Source organism: Eschrichtius robustus, chromosome 3 (assembly GCF_028021215.1).
Source record: "Eschrichtius robustus isolate mEscRob2 chromosome 3, mEscRob2.pri, whole genome shotgun sequence".
Lineage (NCBI taxonomy): Eukaryota > Metazoa > Chordata > Mammalia > Artiodactyla > Eschrichtiidae > Eschrichtius > Eschrichtius robustus.
The window spans coordinates 54579101-54596418 of record NC_090826.1 but is presented as its reverse complement, the minus strand read 5'-3'; the positions used below and the strand labels follow the sequence as shown (position 1 = coordinate 54596418).

The window sequence follows — 17318 nt, the reverse complement described above, 5'->3', positions numbered from 1 at the left end:
CCCTTCCTTTGGCTTCCATGACATGATACTCTCCTGGTTTCCTCCCACCTCACTAGTTAATCTTTCTCAGACAACTTCGCTGGTTCCTTCTCAATCTATAATCACACCTTTGGTGAGCTCATCCAGTGATGTGACTTTAGTCACTGTCTACATACTGAAGACTCAAATTACTGTCTCCAGCCTGGACCTCTCCCCTAAACTCCAGACTCATATATCCAAGTTCTTAAAATCTCCACTTGGGTATCTAATAAGCACCTAAAACTAAGTATATATATATATATATATATATATATATATATATATATATATACTATCCTCAATAAGATTAACAATTGACTTATCAGAAAATATGGATGCCACAAGGCAGTGGGATGGACGATATTCAAATTGCTGAAAGAAATAGCAAAAATACCCTTCAAAACTGAAGGGGAAATTAACAAAACAAAGTCAATACATTTGAAAATACTGAAATAATACAAAGTATGTTCTCTAAATACATTAGAATTAAATTAGAATAGAAAAACATGAAGTAGTCAAGGAAATCCCCAAATATTTGGAAACTGAACAACAAATGCCTAAATAATTCATGAGCCAAAGAAGAAATCAGAAGAAATGGACTATATTTTTAACTAAATTAAAAAACATATATTTCAAAGTTTATGGAATACTGCTTAAGAATGGCACAGGGGTTATATATGGGTTTGAATGACTATATAAAAATGGAAGAAAGGTCTAAAATCAACCACCTGAACTTGAACTTTAAGAAACTAGATAAAAAAGAGTAAAGCAGGGACTTCCCTGGTGGCCCGGCGGTTGAGACTCCGCACTCCCAATGCAGGGGGCCCAGGTTCGATCCCTGGTCAGGGAACTAGATCCCACGTGCCACAACTAAGAGTCCACATGCTGCAATTAAAGATTCTGCATGCCGCAACTAAAGATCCCACATACCCCGCACACCGCAACAAAGATCCCACGTGCCACAGCTAAGACCCAGCGCAGCCAAATACATAAATATTTTTTAAAAAAAGAGTAAACCAAACCCAAGCATGAAAAAGGGTATATAAAATTAGAACCAAGCAATCCCACTACTGGGTATATACCCAGAGAAAACCGTAATTCAAAAAGACACATGCACCCGAATGTTCATTGCAGCACTATTTACAATAGCCAGGTCATGGAAGCAACCTAAATGCCCATCAACAGACGAATGGATAAAGAAGTTGTGGTACATATATATACAATGGAATATTACTCAGCCATAAAAAGGAACGAAATTGAGTCATTTGTTGAGACGTGGATGGATCTAGAGACTGTCATACAGAGTGAAGTAAGTCAGAAAGAGAAAAACAAATATCGTATATTAATGCATGTATGTGGAACCTAGAAAAATGGTACAGATGAGCCGGTTTGCAGGGCAGAAGTTGAGACACAGATGTAGAGAACGGACATATGGACACCAAGGGGGGAAAACTGCGGTGGGGTGGGGATGGTTTTGTGCTGAATTAGGCGATTGGGATTGACATGTATACACTGATGTGTATAAAATTGATGCCTAATAAGAACCTGCAGTATAAAAAAAAAAAAAAAAAAAATTAGAACCAAAATCAGTGACATAGAAAACAGAAAAACGAGAGAAAATCAATGACCAAAAGTTGGTTCTGCAAAAATATCAATGAAACTATCAAAATTTAGCTAGACTGACCAAGGCCAAGAGAGAAGGTACAAATTTCCCAAGTCAGGAATGAAAAAGGAACATCACTCCTTACCATACATAAAAATAAAAAGGATTATAAGGGAATATTATGAACAACTGTATGCCAACAAATTAGATAACATAGATGAAATGGACAAATTCTTAGACACACCACTGAAATTGTGTCAAGAAATACAGAAAGTCTGAATAGACCTATAACAAGAGATTGAATTAATCATTTTTTAATTGAAGTACAGTTGATTTACAATATTGTTAGTTTCAGGTGTACAGCAAAGAGATTCAGTTATATATTTTTTTTTCAGATTCTTTTCCATTATAGGTTATTACAAGTTATTGAATATAGCTCCCTATGCTGTACAGTAAATCCTTGTTCCTTATCTATTTTATGTATGGTAGTTTGTATCTGTTAATGCCATACTCCTATTTTATCCCTCCCTCCTGAATTAGTCATCTTTAAGATCCCACGAAGAAAGGTCCAGGAACAGGCGGATGGCTTCGCTGGTAAATTATACCAAATGTTTCTAGAAGAACTAATACCAGTCCTTCATAAACTCTTCCAAAAAGTAGAAAAGGAACACTTCCTAACTCATTCCATGAGGCAAGTATTAAGCCTGATTCCAAAACCATACAAAGACATCACAAAAAAGAAAACTACAGACCAATATCCCCTATGAATATAAGATGCAAAAGTCTTCTACAAAATACTAGCAAACCCGAGCAAGTGGCATATAAGTAAGGTTATATACCATGATCAAGTGGAACTTATCCCAAGAATGCAAGGTTAGTTCAATATACAAAAATCAATCAATGTAATATACCATATTGACAGAATAAAGGAAAAAAACACATAATATCTTAGACACAGGAAAAGCATTTGACAAAATGCAACACCTTTTCATGAAAAAACATTCAAACTAGGAACAGAAGAGAACTCCCTAACCGAATAAAGGCCATCTATAAAAATCCCACAACTACATCATAGTTAATGTTGAAAGACTGGATGATTTCCCCCTAAAATCTGAAGAAACGCAGATATCCACTCTTGCCAGTTGTATTCAACACTGTACTGGAGCTGTCTAGCCAGGTAATTAGGCAAGGAAAAGAAATAAAAGGCATCCAGTTTTAAAGGGAAGACATAAAACTATCATGATTTACAGATGACATGATCTTGTATATAGAAAATCATAAGGAATTCACTGAAAACTCATAGTACAGAATACAAGTTCAGAATAAAAAAATCAACTGTATTTTTATGCAGTAGCAATGAACATTATGAAAACAAAATTAAAACAATTCCACTTACAAAAGCATCGTAAAGAATAAAATACTTAGAAATGAATTTAACAAAAGAAGTGCGAGACCTGTACATTGAAAACTACAGAACATTGTTGAAGGAAATAAAAGAATAAATAAATGGAAATACATCCTATGTTCATAGGTTTGGAAGACTAAATCTTGCTAAGGTGGCAATACTCCACAAATTTAAATACATATTCAAAGCAACCCCTATCAAAATCTCAGCTGGGTTTTCGGAGAGATTGATGAGCTGATCCTAAAAAGAATATGGAAATGCAAGGGACACAGAATAGCTAAAACAATCTTGAAAATGAATAACAAAGTTAGAGGACTCAACTTTCAATCTCAAAACTAACTATAAGACCACAGTAATCAAGACAGTGTGGCAGCAGCATAAGGATAATATAGATCAGTGAAATAGAATTGAGAGTCCAGAAATAAACCCTTACGTTTAGGATCTGTTGATTTTCTACAAGGGTGCAAACACAATTCATTGGTGCTGGAACAACTGAATAAAGTTGGACTCCTACCTCATACTACACACAAAAATTAATTCAAAATGAATCCATGTCCTAAAGAGAATTAAAATTATAAAACTCTTAAAACATAAGAGTAAATCTTCATGACCTTTGGTTATATATAGATTCTGAGATATGACACCAAAAGCACAAACAACAAAAGAAAAACTAGATATATTAAACTTCATAAAAATGAAAACTTTTGTGCTACAAATAACACCATCAAGAAAGTCAAAGAGCAACCCACAGAATGGGGGACAATATTTGCAATTTGGTAAGAGACCTGTATCAAGAATGTATAGAGAACTCTTAGAATTCAAAAAAAAAAAAAAAAAAAAGACAACTCAACTAAAAATGAACAAAGGATGGGAATTCCCTGGTGGCCCAGTGGTTAGGACTCCGTGCTCTCATGCCAAGGGCCTGGGTTCAATCCCTGGTTGGGGAGCTAAGATGCCACAAGCCATGCAGTGTGGCCAAAAAAAAAAAAAAAAAAAATGGGAGAAGGATCTGAATAGGCATTTCTGCAAAGAAATTACAAAAAGATACTCAACATCATTAGTCACTAGGGAAATGCAAAAACCACAATGAGATACCATTTCACACCCACTTTGTATGGCTATAATAATGGAGGGGTATAATAAAAAAAAGCCAATAACCAGTGCTGTCAAGGATGTGGAGAAACTGGAATCCTCATATATTGCTGGGGGGGAATGTAGAATCATGCAGCACTTTGGAAGACAGGCAGTTTCTCAAAATGTTAAACACAGAATTACCACTCCTAGGTATATACTTGAAGGAAATGAAAACATATGTGCACTGGTAAACTTAATACACAAATCTTCAGGGCAGCATTATTTATAACAGCCAAAAAGTGGAAGCAAGCATCTACTGAAGAACAGATAAACAAAATGTGGTATATCCATATAATGGAATTGGCAATAAAAAGGAATGAAGTATTGATACGTGCTACCACACAGATGAAAATCAAAAATGTGCTAAGTGAAAGAAGCCAGTCATCAAAGACAACATTTTGTATGATTCCATGTTATAGACTGAACTATGTCCCCACAAAATTCATATGTTGAAGCCCTAAGCCCCAATATGACTGCATTTAGAGATGAGATTAAATTAAGGTTAAATGAAGTCCTAAGGCTGCGGCCCTAATCTGATAGGACTGATGTCCTCATAAGAAGAGAAAAAGACACCAAGGAATTCTCTCTCTCTCCACACATACACACACACACACAGAAGAGGCTACATGAGGAGACAGCAAGGTCACCTACAAATCAGGAAGAGAGGCCTCACCAGAAACCAATGCTGATGTCACCTTGATCTTGGACTTCTAGCCTCCAGAATTGTGAGAAAATAAATTTCTGTTGTTTAAGCTACCTGATGTGGTATTTTGCTATATCAGCCCTAAGGGACTAATACATTCCATTTACATGAAATGTCCAGATAGGCAAATCTATCGAGACTGAAAGTAATTGGGTGGCTATCCAAGGCTGAGGTTAGGGGTGAGGGTGGAATGGGGAATGACTGCTAAACGGCACAGGGTTTCTTTTTGGGGTGATGGAAAACAATCTAACACTAGGTTAGGGCGATGGTTGTAAAACTCTGTGTACATACTTAAAACACTGAGTTGCATGCTTTAAATGGGTGGATTTTATGGGAATTATATCTCAAAAATGCTATAAAAGAAAAAAGATATTATAATAACTTTTTTTTTCAAATAGTACCTTGAAACCTAAACAACTTACCAAATGTTGTATAATTCTGGGAAGAAATGTAAAACATGGAAAATATTTCCTAACAGAAATGGAAAAGGATTTCAACTGCAGGTCTTCTTCAGAAGTCTTTTCAAATATTGAAAAGGAGGTTGCACAAGCTATGAAAAATGCCATCACTGTCACAACTGAGGGCATTAGGAGTTCATCCTTCAGTAGAAGAGGCAGCATACTATATGGGAAAACGGAAAAAACGTTAAAAAGAGAATTGTCAATTCAAACCATAATCACTTTGTAAAAAAGTTGTAAATGAGTTTATAAGTTCTATACTGAAAATATTATACTGGAAATTGGTTTGACTCACCTAAATGTTGACACAAGTAAAAACCAAGTAGACATAAAAGGAATTTCCCTTAAAACTAAGCAGACTGGTCTAAAATGACAAAGAAAAATATGTTAATCTTAGAGAATATAATTTCAATGTTTACATGTAAAAATATGAATACATTTTACCTGTCTGATTTTTGAGGTAGTTAAAATAAACACACACACACACACACACAAAATACTCCATAGGGACTACTGATTCATTTTTTTATAACTATCAATCCAAACTAAATGAATCTAGACACAGAGAAGGTGTCAACTCCTCATAATAACTGGAAAACTGCTTCTTCCAGTATCCATTAATGAAACATTTTTTCCCTATCATACAAACAGTAGCTTAAAGAAAGGATCAAACAGAACTGAACATTCAGAGAAAAAGAGCTTTTCCACATATTTCATCCTACTTGGTAAACATGAATATCCTACTTGGTACAGTGGTTTTCAAACTTCTTTTTTATGATCTTCCATGTGACATAATGCTCAGCTAAGTTAAAAACTAAAAGACAGGATCGTCATCTGCCACTGCAGAGAGGACAACAGAGGCAAGGAAGAATTATAAAGGGTTGATGATGGTAGAATAAAAGAAAAAAGGACGAAATGAGTAGGAAGAGGCTATATGAAAATTGCAATAGTATAGGAAGAGGAAGCGTAACACCAGTAGATGGAACCACTGGCTTGATCAGAAAGCTGTGTAGGGTCATAGGTCCAAGCTCTGTGACCTCCTTAGCACCGCCCCTGGTTGCATTACCTTCTGGATTCAACTGTGGCAATGCTCCAAAAGAAGGGTCTAGTCAGAAGACTGAAGTCCTACCTAGTCCCATCCCTGCCACTTACTTACTGTTTGACTTTGAACAAGTGATTAATTTAACCTTTTTCTTATCTGTAAATGGAAATAATAACAATACCTTGGATTGTCAAGTAGTTGAAAGAACTCTTCTGCAAGTATTATCTAGTGTTTATTTTTTAGTAAAACAAAAATAAAATAACTTTTTACTAATGGTGGTAGTTGTTGAATAATTATTTTTGTTGTTATTATTATTGGTCTCCTTATTTTAAAAGGTTTAAGTATTCTCCTTTCTTAGAAGGATGACTCTTCCTCATGTCAGCTAGAATATGAGATGGGAGGCCTGGGTTTATAAACTGATTGAAAACTACTGCACTAAAAGAAAATACTAGAGGACTTTCAATTTCATTGCTTTACGCTTTTATAACTGGAATGTATTTTTGTTCATTACAAGCACACAGTAGGTGTTCAATAAACATTATTTTCTCTTTCTAGGTCTTAATTCTTTCCCACTTAATCATTCGGTATTCATTTACTGAACATAAGCATTTATTGAAAATGTAGTATGTAAAAGCACTGCTCTGAAAGGAATGCAGTGATGAATGTAACTCAGCCCTTAACTTCTAGGTACTTAATATTTATAATCAAGCTGCAAAATCGCCTACAACCTCAGCCTCTTCTCTGAACCCTTCCTTTCACCACCTTGTTCAAAACAAATCCTGGTTCTCTCCCGCTAAGGAAAATGCTGCCCCTCTGCCCTGTCAATTGTGCCTGTTTTGTTACTGTTGTTGTTTCCACAGCCTTCAAACAATTTAAAGGCCCTGAGAAGGGAGATAACCTCTTTGCTCTTCATCACTACTTCCACACTACTCTCCCTCTCCCCACCTTAACAGTTTCCAGCTTTGAATCTCCTGTCGTCTGGCTGTGTATCCCCTATTATTCCTCAACTTTATCATCCGCCAGCCTCAAGGATCACTTCACTCATTACTCAATAATTTCAACTTCTTACACACTGTCACTGTCTACAACCCTACTCATCTCAATTCTTGGCAATTTTAACATACACATAGATGATCTTCCAACACCCAGACCTCTCATTCGCTGGAACTCTTCTCTTCTAGTGATCTCATCTTCAGTCCTACACTTAGGGTCGTACTCTCCACCAAGACCTTCGATCCATTGCTCCTAGCACATTTTCACTTTGCCTCACTATTTTAACGGCCTTTTCCCTTCTTACCCAGGTTAAATTCTAAGATCAATCATTATGATCACTCCCATGTATTCAATCTCAAACCCCAAGCAAGTGAGTTATCCTCACTAGACAAAACCATAAACCTGGAAATACCCAACTCTCCACCTGCACTTACTCTGGCCTTACTGAGCAACTGCTCTGGAGGAAAACATTTACCCACACTAACTATTCTCACTTTAAATACATGATCATGATATTCAAGTGTCCGGCAATTAGTATATATTTCCCTAGTCTGTTCATACTCTCTGTCTCCTTAGAAAGATAATTCCACCTTCTCCTCTCTTCTCATATTCCCAACAGCCCTAACCCACTCTTCCCTAATGACTTCGCCTTCCATTTTAATAAGGAAACTAAAGCAATTAAAAGAGAACTTTCACAGATGTCACCATCACATCTACTCTCGTCCCAGCACCTGTACTGATACAGTGTGTTCCCTCTTTTTGTTAAGACGAACACTTCATGCATCTGTCCACAGCCGATCCTTCCATTTGTGCTCTAGATCCTACTCCCACCTCTGTCTCTGAAGGACTGCTCCAGCAACTCTTACCTCTCCTGTATCATCAATGTTCCCTCTCACTGACCATTCCCATGCCATTATCTCTCCTATCTTAAAACAAATAACAAACCTCTTTTGACCCCACTTTCTCTACCAGTTATTGCTTAATTTCTCTGCTCTCCTTTTTGGCAAAACTCAACGAAAGAACTGCCTACCTATCTCACACCATATACAAAAATGAACTCAAAATGGATCAAAGACCTAAATATAAGAGCTAGATCCATAAGTTCTTAGAAGAAATATGAGGGTAAATATTACCTTGGATTTGGCAATGGTTTGTTAGATACAACATCAAAAGCACAAGCAACAAAAGAAAGAATAGATAAATTGGGTTTCATCAAATTAAAAACTCTGTGCGTCAAAGAACACTGTCAAGAAAATCCAAAGAATGGAAGAAAGTATTTGTTAATCATATATCTGATAAAGGTTTAATATCCAGAATATATAAAGAACTTCTAAAACTCCACAAGAAAGAGAAACAACCACTTAAAACTTGGACAAAGGATTTAAGTAGTAGGCATTTCTCTGAAGAAGATATACATATTGCCAACAAGGACATAAAAAGATGCTCAACATCATTAGTCTTTAGAGAAACGCAAATGAGAACCAGAATGAGATACCACTTCATACCTACTAGGATGGCAAAAACAATAACAGACAATAACAAGTGCTGAAAAGGATGTAGAGAAATTGGAACACTTATAATTACTGGTGGCAATGTAAAATGGTACAGCTACTGTGGAAATTAGTTTGGTGGTTCCACAGTAAGTTTACAGAATTATTATATGACCCAGAAATTCCACTCCTGGAGACCCAAGAGAACTGAAAACAAGTGTTCAAATAAAAACTTATACATTAATGTTCATAGTGGCACTATTCCCAATAGCCAAAAGGTGAAAACAACTCAAAATGTCCATCAACTGATGCACGGGCAAACAAAATGTAGTATGTCCATGTGATACAATATTATTCAGGCATAAAAATGAAGTACCAATACATGGTACAACATAGATGAACTTTGAAAATATTATGCTAAGTGAAACAGGTCAGAAACAAAAGGCTACATATTTTATGATTCCATTTATATGAAATATCCAAAACAGGCAAATCCACAAAGACAAAGTAGATTAGTGGTTACAAGGATTAGGGGAAGGGGAGAATGGGGAATGACTGCTTACTGGGTATGGGGTTTCCTTCTAGGGTGATGAAAATATTCTGTAAGTAGACAGTGGTGGTGGTTATACAACATTGTGAATGTATTAACAGTGTATTTCACCATTATATATATATATATATATATATATATATATATATATAAAATATATACTTAAATATATATATATATTTTAAAAAGAATCATCTATACTTATCTTCAATTCTTCTCTTCTCATTATGTCTTAAATCCACCCCAATCAGGCTCTTCCCTGCATCACTCTACCAACACTAGCCTTTTCTAAGTGACTTAGAAAAGTCACTTTTCATCAGCGACTTCCATTTCACTATGGCAAATAGTCTATTCTTAACCCTCATCTTATTTGACCTATTAACAGCATCTGATACAACTGATCACGTCATGTCCTTTTTTCCCCAGTTTTATTGAGATGTAACTGACGTATAACATTGTACAATGTGAACAAAGTGTACAATGTGATAATATAGGTATATATTGCAAAATGATTACCACAATAAGGTTCATTAACACATCCATCAACTTAAAGTTACCTTTTGTGTGTGTGTGTGCCCTTGTGTGTGTCTGTGGTGACAACTTTTAAGATCTACTCTCCTGGCAACTTTCAAGTATACAATACAGTAAGTCCCCTACATATGAACAAGTTCCATAGTGAGGGCACATTTGTAGCCCGATTTGTTTGTAAGTCCAACAAAGTTAGCCTAGGTACCCAACTAACACAATCGGCTATATAGTACCGTACTGTAATAGGTTTATAATACTTTTCACACAAATAATACATTAAAAAAATAAACACAAAAAATAAAGAAAACATTTTTAATCTTATAGTACAGTACCTTGAAAAGTACAGTAGTACAGTACAACAGCCGGCATCCAGGGGCTGGCATTGAGTGAACAGGCAAGAAGATTTACTGACTGGAAGAGCGAGAAAAGGTGGGAGATGGCAGAGCTGAAGGATCGTCAGCAACAGGAGACAGAGGGCAAGCTGCAATGTCACTCACACGTGACGCTGAAGGAACGCACATTCGCATCCTTGAAAGTTCGCAACTTGAAGGTTCGTATGTAGGGGACTTGTTAACTTTTGCTAACTACAGCCAGCTACAGTGTATGCTGTACATTAGATCCCCAGAAATTATTCATCTCATAACTGTAAGTTTGTACTCTTTAACCACCTTAACCCATTTCCCCCCCACCCCAACTCAGGCAACCACCAACTTACTCTGTTTCTGTGAGTTTAGTTTCGATGCTTCTATGTCTTAACATTCCTCATTTAAGTGAGCTCATACAGTATTTGTCTTTCTCTGTCTGACTTACTTCATTTAGCATAATGCCCTCAAGGTTCATCCATGTTGTTGCAAATGTCCTTCCATTTTTTTTTCTTTGGCCGCACCATGGCATGGCAGTAGGATCTTGGTTCCCCAACAAGGGATCGAAACTGTGCCCCCTGCAGTGGAAACGTGGAGTCGTAACCACTGGAGGAAGGAAGTCCCCAGGATTTCCTTCCTTTTCTATGGCTGAATAATATTCCTCTGTGTGTGTTGGAGGGGGGAGTAATACGCCACTTTCTGTATTTATTCATCTGTTGACAGGCACTTCCATGTTTCCATGTCTCGGCTGTTGCAAGTAATGCTGCGAAGAACTCGGGGGTAAAGATGCCTCTTCAAGACAGTAATTTCATTTACTTCAGAAATATTCCTGGGTCATATGGTAGCTCTATTTTTAATTTTCTGAAAAACCTCCATACTGTTTTCCATAGTGGCTGCACCAATTTACATTCCCACCAGTAGTGCACAGGGTTCTCTTTTCTCCACGTCCTCATCAGCATTTGCTACCTCTTGTCTTTTTGATAAGAGCCATTCTAACAGGTGTGAGGTGATATCTCACTGTGGTTTTGATTTGCATTTCCCCGATGATTAGTGATGTTGAGCACCTTCTCATGTACCTGTTGGCCATCTGTATGCCTTCTTTAGAAAAATATCTATTCAGGTCCCTTGGATTATTTGTTTTTTCTACTACTGAGTTGTATAAGTTCATTATATATTTTGGATAATTAACCCTTTATCAGATACACGATTTACAAATATTTTCTGCCATTCCACAGGTTGCCTTTTCATTTTGATATTTCTTTTGCTGTGCCAAAACTTTTTAGTGTGATGCTGTCCCAATTATTTATTTTTGCTTTTGTTCCTTCTGCTTTTGGTGTCATATCCAAAAAATCATTGCCAAGAACAATGTCAAGGAGCTTCTCCCTTATGTTTTCTTCTACAAGTTTTACAGTTTCAGGCCTTACATTTAAGTCTAAGCCATTTCACGTTAATTTTTGTGAGTGGTGTAAGACAGGGGACCTTGTATCCTTAAAATACCTTCTTCACTCAGCTTCCAGGACACCAACTCTTGTGGTTTGCATCCTAGATGGCCATTCCCATTTGCCTCTTTCTCCCAGACCTCTTAATATTGTGTGGCCCAGGACTCAGTCTCTGGTATTCTTCTCTGTCTATACTCACTTCCTTGGTTATCTCATCCAGTCTCATGACTTTAAATGTCATCTCTACTGAGAAATTACTAAATTTATGTCTCTGGCTCAGTCTCTCTCTGGACTCCACTCATATATCCAACCCAGACTTGTATTTAAATACTAACTCAACACCTCCACTTGATGTCCAAAGACATGTCCAACACTGATCTTGGGAACCTCCCACCTTGTTCACATCTAGTGTAATCCTGCTCCACTGGCAATCTTCCCCATTTCGGTCAATGGCCACTCCATCTTTCCCGTTCCAGGCCAAAAACCATGAACACACCTTTGATTTTTCTCTTTCTCTCACATGCTACATCCAAATCATCAGGAAACCTTCCGGCTCTACTGACCACTTCTCACCTCTTCCACTATTACGATCTTGGTCCCAATCACCACCATCTCTCGGCGTGGATAACGGTGATTGCCTTCTAAATGGCCTCTGTGTTTTCTACCCTTGCTCTGTACAATCTGTTCTTGACTTGCCACCAGAATGATCATTTTATTTTTTAACAACTTTATTGAGGTATACTGATATACAATTAACTGTACATATTTAACATGTATAATTTGATAAGCAAAGTGATCCTTTTAAAACATCAAGTCAGGGGACTTCCCTGGTGGTGCAGTGGTTCAGAATCCGCCTGCCAATGCAGGGGACGTGGGTTTCGATCCCTGGTCCAGGAAGATCCCACATGCTGCGGAGCTACTAAGCCCACGCGCCACAACTACTGAGCCCGCGTGACACAACTACTGAAGCCCACGCACCCTGGAGCCTGTGCTCTGCAACAAAGAGAAGCCACCGCAATGAGAAGCCCATGCACCGCAACGAAGAGTAGCCCCTGCTCGCTGCAACTAGAGAGAAAGCCCGTGTGCAGCAACAAAGACCCAACGCAGCCAAAAATAAAAAATAAATAAATAAACAAAACAAAACAAAAAAAACACATCAAGTCAGATCATGCGTCTTCCTCAAAATCCTTCCATGGCTCCCCGTTTCCTTCAGAATAAAAGCCAAAGTTCCCAATATGGCCTACAAGATCCTATATAACTTACCTTAAAGTTACCTCTTTAACTTCACCTCCTATTACTTCCTACATTGACCACTGCACTCTGGCCACACTGGCCATTCTGTTGTTCCCTAAACATATCAGGCATACTCCCATCTTAGGGCCTTGGCACTGGCTGTCTAGAATGTTATTCTCCCAGATGTCCACTTGGCTAACCCTCACCTCCTCCAGTCCACTCAAGTATCTCCTCGACAAGGCCTACCTTGACATCCTTGTTTAAAACTGCAACCTGCACTTACTCCTGTACCCCCAGCTCCACTACTCCCAACTTCCCTTATCCTCTTTTATGTATCCTTCGTGACTTTTATTACCTGCTAACACGTTATTTAATTTCTTATTTTTATTTAATTATTAGTGTCTGTCCTTGAGAATGAAAGCTAAGAAAGTAGGGATTTTTGTCTGTTTTGTTCACAGATATATCCCAGGTGCACAGAACAGTATCTGGCAAATAGTAGGCCCTCAATAAATATTTATTGGGTGAAATATTTGTTTAATGATAGCTTAGCTGGAACCAGGTCAAGAGGAACTTTAACATATTTGATCAAAATTATATTAAAGTCATGCACTGTTATGAATAATCTAGGTACAGTTGTAGAGTATGAACTTCCAGAAATTCAGGGCCCAAGAGCTAATCTGAATGGTCAGATTATAGGTCACTCAGTGATCGAGCTCCTTTCTCTGGAGTAGGAATCCTGGGGAAAATTATACATGTTTGAAAGCAATACCTCTCCATACTTCCATCCCCTGGCACTAGGGATTTGCATAGGGTCAGCCTAGCCTCACGTAACAGTGGTCAGATCTAACTCAAGTTTAGACTTCAGGGGATGAAATTAAGCTGCCCTCCCAGTCTGCAATGGTACGAGACTATTTTTTTCGGAGGAAAGAAGGCTTCCCCATAGGCCAGCCCCCCCTACTATAAAGCTCTGCACTAAGGTTTTAGTTCAAAGCTTCACCTAATAAAAGCAATGCACCCTTCCATTTGTCATTAGTCATTTCATACATGCATCTTCCACAGGAACCTAGCAAACACAGGGTGAGGGGTGCAGCAGGCATGGGTGGAATTGATCTTGGGCAGGATTCAAGTATTCCAATGTGTTCTGGGCAAATACTATTTTAATATTGGGATAATATACCCCCAACTGCCACTCAATTTCTATGAAGAACAGGAAGAAATTTTAATGCTCCTAAAAAAAAGGAGTCTGGTTAGGGATTGCCAATAGGGTCTAAACAAAGGTTTTGACAGAAGAACTAGAAAGAAGGCAACATATAAAAGCCTCTAAAGAGGTTGATGGAGAGAACAGGCTATTGAATAGATGTGGAAATGAATGAAATGAAAAAGGCAAAGAAGACAAACAGGCTCCAACCTAAGTAGAGCCTCTTTGGAAGACAGTTTTTATTAGCATATAGAAAATATAAATGAAAAAAATAGGAAGAAATAAGATGTCAGAAATTCTATAAAATTTTATCAGTTTAAAATATATCATAAAGAAGTAAAATTGTAAGAGATCATCATTCTGGAAAAAATGTGATTTTATGAAATAATTTTATGCAATTATGTAACACTCGCATAGTTTTGATTTGCACTTAGGTGATTAAATGTAAGTAATAAATTTATTTATATATTATAAACACATCATAATAAATAAACAAATAAAACATACTTGAAACATTTTTACTTACAATGATACCAAAAGAATGGACTTTTCATGTACTTGGAAAGAAAATAGAAAGAATGACAGTGCACAGCTAACCTTAAGGAGAAAGGGGACAAAATCAGATATAACAACTTACAAAATATAATATTAATTTAATTATGAATCTGACTAAAAATCATTTCAAATAAAATTTTAAAGTTTAATATAGCTTGTAGCTAGAAGGAAAATATATACACAACTCTAATGTGCATAATATTTTATTCAAATTTAATAATCAAAATATTTTGAAAAATAATTATTATAAAGCTATACCTAACCATCTACAACAAGTTCACTGAGTCTCAGTTATTAATAACAAAACTACTAAATAATCCAGACACAACAATCACACCTTCACCCTCCCTTGGAATCTCTGACAATTTAAATTAAAAAGCATGAAGGACAAGAAACTCAAAATCTAAAACTGGCAAAGTAAATCCATTTTAGTGTTTTTAAAACATGCACTTCAATAAAATATATTCAGTGTTCTATAAAGTAATCATTTGCTATTTGGGATTTTAAATTAATAATTACTTAGATCTATTTTCAGGAGTTTATATTCTGCATATTAGACATTTATCTATATACATCCAATCTAGTTGCTCAAGCAAAAAACCTGGATCACTATCTTGTACATGCTATACATCCAATCCATCGGCAAATCCTATCTACACCACCTCCCAAATACAATATCCACTGACTTCTCTCCACTCGCCTCTGCTGATGGTGGCAGAGGAGTGGTCTAAGCCATGCCCATCTTCCTGTTGGACCACTGCAATAACCTCTCAATTGGTAATGCTCCTGCCCCCTGACAATCCATTCTCCATTTAGCCACCATATCAGATCATGTAATTTCCCTGTTTAAAATCCTCCAACAGCTTCCCATTACACTTAGAATAGAATCCAAACTCCTACATAATCTGGGTCCTGCCTTCCTCTTCCAGTCTTTCTTACTGTCTCCCTCACTCATTTCACACCAGCCACTTCATATTTGTCCCTTTAATGCTTCGAACATGCCAAATGTGTTCCTGCCTTGAGAAGAAACTTGCTTTTGTCAAGTCAGAGCCCAGATCTTCTTGTAATTGGTTCCTTCTGATCAATCAATCATTCAGTTCCAGGATGAAATGTCACTTCCCCAGAGAGGCCTTCCCTTACTCAATCTGAAGTAGTACCCCCGTAACCAAACCCCACCAGCCCTCTTTTCACATAATACTATTTTCTTCATAGTCCTCATCACTCCCAGATATTTTCCTGTTAACTGATTTATTTTGTTTATTGTTCTTCTCCTGCCACCAGCATGAATGTCCCCCAATTAAGAGAGGAGGGATATTAGCTGTCATTCATTTATATGCCAATTCCTAGAAGAGGACCTGACACATTAGAGGGCACTTAACAAATACTACTTGAAAAGATACAGATAAAAGTAACTTTGTTGCTATAGACATATTAGTATTCATACTATCAATTACCTTAATTATAGACCTATATTAAGAAATAATTCAATCTAAATTGAAAGGAAAAAACACTTTAAAATAATTATAATGGGAAATGTTTTAAAGCTCTCAGAAGTATTCAATAAGAATTTAAAACATTATCAACAAAAATAAGTCATTAATATGTCTTTTTTATTTTTTAAACACAATGTCTGATATTAAAACACAACAAACAAAATAAAATTAGGAAATTAAGAGAAAGAAAATGCTTTTTCTGCTTTATAATCCTAAAAGTAATCATCTCTAACACTGCTAGTTACCGGAACTCTGAAATTCCATTCCATCATCTTTGAAATATGCCTTTATTTAGCATGATAAATAACCATTTTACATAAGCTTGCAAATATTTCAAGTTAGGGCTACTGAAGACATCAGAATATTACTAACCACATCCCTCCTATTCTAAACATCCTATAGAATATTAACTATAGATGACTTACTATGATCAGAGTTCATTCACAGAATGAAACAACAGACATCGTCAATAAAATAGTAACTTTAAAAAAGAGGAACATGAATCTTTTTGCACTGTAGAACCAATAAGCACTTTTGAAATATTTGACTGACATGCTCTGTTCTGGCTTGTTTTTAGAATGCAATATAAATAAGTGGCAGTCCCAGAATTGAAACCCCAATTTCTAAAATGCTGTCCCTTTAGGGAATTTCCTGGCAGTCCAGTGGTTAGGACTCCGTACTTTCACTGCCAAGGGCCTGGGTTCAATCCCTGGTCAGGGACCTAAGATCTCACAAGCTGCGTGGCATGGCCAAAATTTTTTTAAAAATAATAAAAAATAAAAGGTTGTCCCCTTTATAAGTCCACTAAGACTGACTGTTTTCATAAACTAACTCTTCTTGATATTTTAAAAGGATATTCTTTAAATGTCATTTTATAGACCAAGGTACACAGGAACAAATTCTAAATACCACAGAAATACAACCAGGAGGAATCTGTAAACCCACGCAGAGAAACGCTAAAATATAAAATATATACCCAATCCATGTTCCAACTGATACAAGTCATGCCTCTAAAACAGAGGTCTGTTCCCTCTCCTTCTCCAAAATCTTTTTTGCTCCTCTTGCACACAAATCAGACTCCAAAGTTTTCAGCCCAGCATTCAAGCTCTTACAT

General features: G+C 36.8%; 1 protein-coding gene across 3 annotated transcripts in view; it reads right to left on the bottom strand.

The window, feature by feature from the left end:
• ALG6 (ALG6 alpha-1,3-glucosyltransferase) overlaps positions 1 to 17318 on the bottom strand; it is a 60077-nt gene that overhangs the window by 2684 nt on the left and 40075 nt on the right. For all 3 annotated transcript variants that reach the window (XM_068540024.1, XM_068540026.1, XM_068540025.1), the window contains 3 exons: positions 14683 to 14753; positions 5617 to 5685; positions 5286 to 5484 (listed from right to left, as the gene is read on the bottom strand). In XM_068540024.1, the coding sequence (XP_068396125.1) occupies positions 5286 to 5484; positions 5617 to 5685; positions 14683 to 14753 (339 nt within the window). The remainder of the gene's footprint in view (positions 1 to 5285; positions 5485 to 5616; positions 5686 to 14682; positions 14754 to 17318) is intronic.